At 57.0% G+C, this 7,783-nt stretch overlaps 2 protein-coding genes across 2 annotated transcripts in view; one reads left to right on the forward strand and one right to left on the reverse strand.

The window, feature by feature from the left end:
- The window catches only part of VOLCADRAFT_98132 (Kif21-type kinesin), a gene marked incomplete at both ends in the record, with an annotated part of 5,029 nt that extends 2,855 nt beyond the window's left edge, over positions 1 to 2,174 (reverse strand). The window contains 4 exons of the mRNA XM_002957043.1: positions 400 to 459; positions 807 to 1,056; positions 1,537 to 1,789; positions 2,042 to 2,174. Of these exons, the coding sequence (XP_002957089.1) occupies positions 400 to 459; positions 807 to 1,056; positions 1,537 to 1,789; positions 2,042 to 2,174 (696 nt within the window). The remainder of the gene's footprint in view (positions 1 to 399; positions 460 to 806; positions 1,057 to 1,536; positions 1,790 to 2,041) is intronic.
- A 1,434-nt stretch (positions 2,175 to 3,608) lies between these two features.
- Positions 3,609 to 7,783, forward strand: part of VOLCADRAFT_107516 (uncharacterized protein) — a gene marked incomplete at both ends in the record, with an annotated part of 8,435 nt that continues 4,260 nt past the window's right edge. The window contains 5 exons of the mRNA XM_002957005.1: positions 3,609 to 3,819; positions 4,813 to 5,118; positions 5,941 to 6,176; positions 7,072 to 7,220; positions 7,604 to 7,763. Coding sequence (XP_002957051.1) covers positions 3,609 to 3,819; positions 4,813 to 5,118; positions 5,941 to 6,176; positions 7,072 to 7,220; positions 7,604 to 7,763 — 1,062 coding nt within the window. The remainder of the gene's footprint in view (positions 3,820 to 4,812; positions 5,119 to 5,940; positions 6,177 to 7,071; positions 7,221 to 7,603; positions 7,764 to 7,783) is intronic.

A 7,783-nucleotide genomic window follows, 5' to 3' on the forward strand; every position in this document is an offset into this window, starting at 1 on the left:
GGGGGGGGGGGAGGGGGAGGGCGCGGGACGGGTGTGTATGTGTATGTGTACGCGTGTACGTGTGTGTGTGTGTGTGTGTGTGTGTGTGTGTTATACAAGCGGGGGAATGCCCCGGTGGCTATCCGCTGTTTGTCCGTGTGGGACCCACTTTCACCACCACGTGCACTATCATCCATCATTCGTTTTGCTGGGCTTACCCAGCATTCAACAATCGTTCAACAAGCGATGAAGAAGGTGTGGGATGTGTGAGGGGTTTGGAAACTTGCAGTCAAGGGGGGAAGGGGAAGGGGTAATTCGCTAGGGGGGAGGACGGCAGTGTGAGGGAGAAAGGGTGCCTTGTTGGGACCAAGAGAAGAGCCCACGGGTCGCGGCCCTGACCCACGGGTCGCGGCCTCTCACCTTGTTCGCTACCCCCGCCTGGAAGACAGCAATGGCCTCCTCCGCACTGTCCACCTCGGGCTGTAACCGAAAGGGGTTGGGAGTTGGAGGTTGGAGGTTGGGGATGTGTGCCGTATACACGGAGTACAGGAGTACGGTGTCCGAGCAGGGAGATGGAGGTGGAGGGGATGAAACTCTTTGATAGCCCCACCGGCGGTATTGATCCACCACCGGCACGACCCGGAAGGTGACGGGTCGGGAAAGGCCGGGAAGGGCCGGGAGGAGATGGATAAATACACACACACACACCCCTCAACCCACACACCCACCCACCCCGCAACTCCCTGGCCCCCAATCCACATCCCACCAAAACCCTAAACCCACCCACCCACCCACCCTCCTCCCACCCAACCCAACCCACATCCCACCATGAACAGGTTCTCCAGGTAGAAGTCATCCTGCCGGGACCAACGCATTCGTAGAGAACCACCAACACCAACACCAACACCGCCGCTACCAACACCGCCGCTACCAACGCCAGGTCGTCTAGAAGCTGCGCGTGCTCCCCCTCCCCCTCCCCCTCCCCCTCCTCCGCCCCCGCCGAGTAACAGCCCCGCCACGGTGGCAGGGTTCAGCAGGTCGCGAACTTGTTCCCGGTAGATCTGTACGAACGAGCATCTACGAGGGAGGGATGGGGATATTCCGCCGGTACGGTGTACGGCAGGGCGGCGATGGTACGATGACGATGGTTGTCAATTTCGGGATCCTCCCCCAAAATAAATCCCCCAATTCTTCCCGCCGTACATTCCGCACCCGAGGGCATGCAGAGCGCCCGCGCGCGGTAGCTATGCAGGTGCACATGCAACACTATTTCATGAGCGGTCGTGCCCGAGTGGTTAAGGGGTCTGACTCGAAATCAGATGGGATCTCCCGGATAGGTTCGAATCCTGTCGACCGCGTAAACTATAATAAACAGAATCCTTTTTGATTGATCTGCGAGCTGATCAGGAATGGAGTTGCGGAACCTGAGCGATCCACTGAGAAGTTGACTAGGGTGACTAGAAGAGGGTGCCCCGAAATACCGGGGAAGGCAGGGTTTCGCAGGGTAGCTGCCACGGGCGAAGATACACCCCCCTGTTTCACATATCATACACACACCTAATCTGGAACCTTCGGCTGCCGTCCGCGGCGGCCATGGCAAACAGCTCCCGTATCGCCCGAGGCGTGAGGCCCAACTGCTCATTGGGCGTCGCGGCAAAGTCAGCCTGAGGTGCGGCCGCCGCCGCCGCCGCTGCTGCCGTACGCGCGGCGCCGCCGCGGCCCCCGGCGCTGCCGGCCGCGGCTGCCGGCGTCTTGCCGACGAGACCCGAAGAGTACCGGTACCCCTCCATGGTGTAGGTCTTACCAGAGCCTGGAGCAGGGATGGAGCGGAGAGGAAATCATCCGCGACCCGTGGGTCAGTGAGAAGGCAGGTTGGTTTCGGGGCATTTCACGATGAGGTCATCCTGGTGAGCCTCCGTGATGCAGCTTTTTCCCCCGCTGCGGTTGTCGTCCATCCACCCTCTCCCCCATTTCCCCTCCCCCGTCCTACCCCCCTTCCCCCCTCTTTCCCTCCTCTGACATGCAGACTCACAAATACACACACACACACACACAGACACACCGGTTTGGCCGTACGCAAAGATGGTGGCATGGTAGCCCTCAATCACCGCCGACACCATGTCGTACGCGCCAATCCTGCCGTACAGCTCGTCCTGCAGTGCATTGTCGTGACGCACACACTTTGTGAGGGGCATTCATGTGTGGAGTTTTTCCGGGCAGTGGAAGGGAATGGGGATTTCACTTTTTCCCGCGGCTCTTGCCAGGGGCTGTGACAGGACTGTGTGCAGGTGTATTGTGCCGCGTGTGTTGGAGGTCGGTGTGTGCCGACCCAAATCGCGGCACAATTACAGACGTAATACATATATATCTAGGATTGCGGTAATTTTGGGAAATAGGTATATGTGTGTCGTCGGCCGCTTGGGCGCCCAGGGGAGAGAGTTGTTGAGCGTTGGGTGTTTTGGAATGTCAAGGGAAAACATCCGGTTGGCTTTGATGTATGTATGTATGTATGTATGTATGTATGTATGTATGTATGTATGTATGTATGTATGTATATTGGTGGATGGATGGACGTGTTGATGTTTCTATTGATGGATGTGTTGGTGGATGGAATATGCGCATGGCTTTAGGGTGGCGCTAGGGTAGGAGCGGAAGTAGAGGAGGTTGGGGCCAAGGTGTGGGGTGATCTCTCTCGAGGGAGGGGGGGATCAAGGTGACGTGAATTCAAAGCCAGCGGGCAGAAGTCCATTTTGGAGATGGAGACTTCCGTGTTCGGTGTTAAAGGGCCACCTGCCTGGGTGACTTGGGGTCCGAAGACATGGTCAAACGTGTAGCGCCGCGCCGTACGCCTGTCATTGGCGCTGGCCAGGAGCACCTCGTTAGGTCGTCTTGGATCAAGCTGTAGGAGAGAGTGGTCTGTGGCGTCATCGCTGGGGAGGAGGGGCCTCACACGGACCGCAACTCGGATGGATTTGGTCTGCCCGGAGGCGTCCATTGCGAGCTTCCTCCCCTCATCGTTGGTCCCAGCCTGAAGTTGGGATGAGCTTCCACAGGTATGTCATAACTTGTAAGCTGGCGGAGTCTCCTTTCCTGAGTTGTGCATGTCGACTTCGGCACGAAGAAGGAAGAGGAAATCGAATAGCTCTTCCTGATGAAGGATTTAATAGTAGATATGTGGCAATATAGTCATCTAGCTCACTACATTATACTTACTTTCTGAGTGTTTTCAAAGTCTTGCCTAACCTTTAACTTCCGTACTCAACTACCAGAAGGAGTGTAAAGCTGCAAAAGTGTCGATGCGCAAGCTATGTTCGTCTTCACGAAGTGCAATATTACCATATAATTCTCACTTGTCCCAGATATGGGGAATACACTTTGTACTCGTATGCATCCGTTAGGATGTTGCGCAGTCACTAAAAAACAATACTACTTCAATCTTTAGTGAGCACAGCATGGGAAAGTCGAGCGCCGGATTTGACGGCACGATCAAAGCCTCCGGCTCCTGCTCTGATTCGTCGCGCCATTTCGCTTTGACCCTGCGCAGCCCCGCGCACAAGCAGCGAAGCACACCCAGCTCAAGCCCGCGTGCTTCTCACCCTCAGCGACAACATCGCCATGGTCACACAGTCATGCTTAAGCTCCTGGTCGTCTTCGTGGTGATGGTCGCATTCGCGCAAATTCTGGGGATGGGCGCCAGCCTGCGACGCGCGGTTCTGTCACGCTGTGCGGCCTTCCACCACGGAGAGCATCACACCGGCATCAGTCGTACAGGCAGTAGCGCGACCCATGCTGCCAACAGCTTTGTCGGCCGCCGCGGTTACTACCTTCATGAGGGGGGAGGTGTCTGGGCGCAGCTGTGTGCGGAGGCGGAGGCGGCTGTAGCCCCTACAGGCGGCGGAGCTGCTACTGCTGCTACAGGCATGGCGTCCGCTGCTGCCGAAGGCGATGGCAGTAGCACAGCAGCTACCAGCCTCAATATCGACGATAGAAGCAGCAGCAGCGGCGGTGGCGGCGACGATAGCAGCAGTATCAGCGGCGGTAGCAGCACTAGCAGCAGCAGCAGCGGCATTCTCTTTGTCATGGAGGGCCTCAAGATATTTCAGGGGGGAGCGGGGACGACGGCGGCGGCGGCGGTAGCTTCGACGTCGTCGTCGTCGTCTTCGTCGTACCATCCCGCCGAATGGCCTCGGGTGTACGGCGGACGCGCGGAGCCGCACAAGCGCATCCTCAAACGCTATACGGGTATGCCGTATTTAGTATACGGCACGGCACGGGGTCACGACTCGCGCGGCGGCAAATCCCGCGATCCGCCCTTCGTAACAAAGAAATTTCTCTTCCGCCACAAAAAAGCTGTCTCGTGTTGCCCAGACCCATCGCATGCTGTTGGAAAAGCCACGAGGGGCTATACAACCATACATACAACCATACAGACAGACAGACAGACAGACAGAGACACAGACAGAGACACATAACCCTACCCCCATATACTTCATTTCCTTTCTCCATCCCTCCCCCTCTCCTCCCACCTTGCAACCCCCCCGAGTACGGGTATGTCTGTCTGTAACGCCAAGGAGCAGTCGGTTATTCGGTTATTACTCACTGACCTTCCGCGATGATCAGGCAGTTAACCCGCCATCGCTTTGAACTCGTACGGCAATCTGCCGTATTTTGGATGTGTGTGGAAACAGTTGTTACCACTTGTTACTACTTCGGCCTGTAAGACCCCTGCGTGTGTGTGTGTGTGCTCTCCCACTTTCCCCTCTTCCCATTTCCCCTCTTCCCTCTCCCCCTCCTCGGCCCCGTTCGCTCGTGATACTGGCCGATTCAAATCAGGCAGTCTGTTCTCTGGCCCTTTGGAGCCAGGATCTCGCCCCGCGCACGGATTGGTAGGAGTATGGTTGCCGACGGGATTCGATCTGGGGTTCTGTGATACCGCCGGAACTACCGGTCCCAGATCGTCCATCGCAATCCGAATTAGGGCCGCATCCGACGTGGCAGCTGTCACAGCGGTACAGCCGGCGACTGCTACTGCTACAGCTGCTACGGCCGAGTCTACAGAATTTCTTGCGCATACGGACCGTCGTACTGATCATCATTTTGTGGACCTGGCTACGTCTCGTGCGCTGGTGGCGGACGGAGGTGCGTGTGTGTATGCATGTATGTATGTAAGACTCGGATTACACTGTGGGCCGCGAGAGCCGGGGGCCAAAGCCGAAATGTATGTATGTGCCAATGGAGAAGAGGATGGGGTCGGAGTTTCTTAACCCGTTTTTCCTCCCAAACCCCGGAAGCCCCCCCTTTCCCCAACAGCGAACCTTCTCGCACTCTCTTCTGAGGCCTCTTATGTCATCATATCACTCAACCTCCCCTCCCCCCTCTCTCTGTCTAGGCAACGTCCCCCCTAGAGACACACACACCCAGCCCACACAACCCCCACCCGCACAAACACCCACACACAAACACCCCCCCACGCACACACAACGCCCCCCTACCCCTCCCCCCCACACACACCCTCAACCACACACCCCGAGCCCTCAGGCTCCATCCGCATGGCCTGGTCGGGTGCCACCACTCTGTTGGGCGACGGAGTAGTGGCGACATTGGAGGAGGGGGTGGAGGAGGGGGGGGAGGAGGGGCCGCAATCCGGAAGGATGAGTGCTGACAGGGCAGTAGCAGCAGCAGCAGCAGCGGGGAAAGGGGGAGGGAAATGGAAAGGGGTAGGGGGAGGGGGAGGGGCTTGTCCTGTAGGGGTAGGGAGGGGGGCCCCGGAGGGGCGACCAGCAGCAGCAGATGACGATGACGAGGATGTCGTCGTCCACCCGAATGTGAGCGTTACATGCGCTGTTGTGGGTGGCGGCGGCGGCGGCGGCGGCGGCGGCAGAAGAGACTCTTCCTTTTCGCCGTCGCGGTGGTTCTCCGCCTCCCCCACCTCCTCCTCCTCCTCATCATCATCATCATCAGCAGCAGCAGCATCGTCATCATCATCATCATCGTCATCATCATCATCGTCATCATCATCATCATCGTCATCAGCATCATCTCGCGGGGGTGAAGTTGGCGGTGGTGTTGGCACCACTGGAGCTCGGAGGCGGCACCTGGCGGAACCCGAAGCGGCGGCGGCGGCGGTGGTGGTGGTATTGGCGGTTTCGGAGGACCGAATGGTGGTGGAGCTGGTCGAGGTGGGGGCGGATGTGAAGGTACGTGACGGGGGGGCGGGGGCGGGGGGTGGGGGCGGGGGCGGGGGGTTTGGAGGAGGTGGGGGCGGGGGGTGGGGGCGGGGGGTGGGGGCGGGGGTGGGGGCGGGGGCGGGGGCGGGGGGTGGGGGAGATTGGTGCGCAACCCTGCCCCCTCCTAGGCACCCTCCTACTCCTACCCCCCGTCCCGGGATCGGGGTAGACGGGATACATCCCAAGTAAGGTCTTAAACCAGCAATCCGCAATCCACTTCCCTATAACGAATTAGAAAATAATATATATGATATAAAAAATGTAAGATATGTACTATATATATGTTATACAAATTTTAATATTTATAACGTAGGGAAACTATAATATATATATATATATATATATATATATATATATATATATATATATATATATAAATTATATCGGGAAGTGGATTTAGGCGTGGTTTTTATATATTAAGTACATATAAAAATTAATGAATAAACAAAATAAAATATTAATCACCCACACGATGCTATTAGTCGTCCTGTTGACTTGGCCTCTGAGAGGCCGCTCCTCCGAAATCGCTCCGGAGGGCGGTGTGGGGGGGGGGATGGGGGGTGCTTATAATAAAAATACACAAAACGAAGTGCGCACGGTGCACATTCAGTTTTTTTAATCTTGGATACGACACGAAGGTGCATGGCCCGCACCCGTATCACCCGCTTACATCCAATAGCATTCATTCAAACCCATGGGAGCAGCCTGGGGTATCCAATCGTCCGAATCGGATGGGACAGTACAGTACGTACGGCATTTTCGTGTCCATTCTCTTCCCCCCTTCCTCCCCCCCTCCCCTCCCCCTCGGGCCCCCCTCCCACGCACACACATGGGAAATACCCCGGCCTGGTGGTTTCACACTCAGGCTGCCGTACGGGCGGCGGCGGCGCTGGTGGGGTCAGTGGACGCCTTCACTAGGCGTCTTGAGAAAGCGGTCGTGTCGTCGTACGAGGCGCTCCGTACAGTGCCGTACGACATCGGGTTGCCATCGGGAGCGCCGGCGGAGGACAAGAGGTCTGTGTGTATGTACATATGTATGTATGTGCACATGTACGTGCGGGAGCCCTCCAAATCTGTGCATCTGGGTTTCGACGCTCAATTTACTGAATTAGGCCTTGGGGGGGTTGGGGGGTTACAACCTTCACATTCTCCTCCCCCGTCCTCCCCGTCCTCCCGGAAATTTCCCGAACCCACACGCCCGCGCCTGCACCCTATACAATAGCTAATGGAGCTCGTACACTTGCACACACACATACACAGCCAATCATACACAATCAATATGATATAGCACGGACACGACAACAAATGTCTATCTCGGCTACATGCTACCTCTCCAACTCTCTCCCCCCCTTCTCTCCCCCCTCCAAAACAAACTTTCATAAAACACACGCACTCAGGTTGTCCCGCAAGCTGTACGACATTATGTCACTGAATACGGCACCCGGCTGGTCAACTCCCGATCGTACGCCCCACGGCCGTCAATGGCTGTGGGACAGCTGCTTCCATTCATTGGGTATGAACCTTGTAAATCACACTCTCTCCTGGGAACAACTGAAGGTGTGGGGGGGGGGCCCGGG

The sequence above is a fragment of the Volvox carteri genome (genome assembly GCF_000143455.1).
Source record: "Volvox carteri f. nagariensis unplaced genomic scaffold VOLCAscaffold_68, whole genome shotgun sequence".
NCBI classification, from domain to species: domain Eukaryota; kingdom Viridiplantae; phylum Chlorophyta; class Chlorophyceae; order Chlamydomonadales; family Volvocaceae; genus Volvox; species Volvox carteri.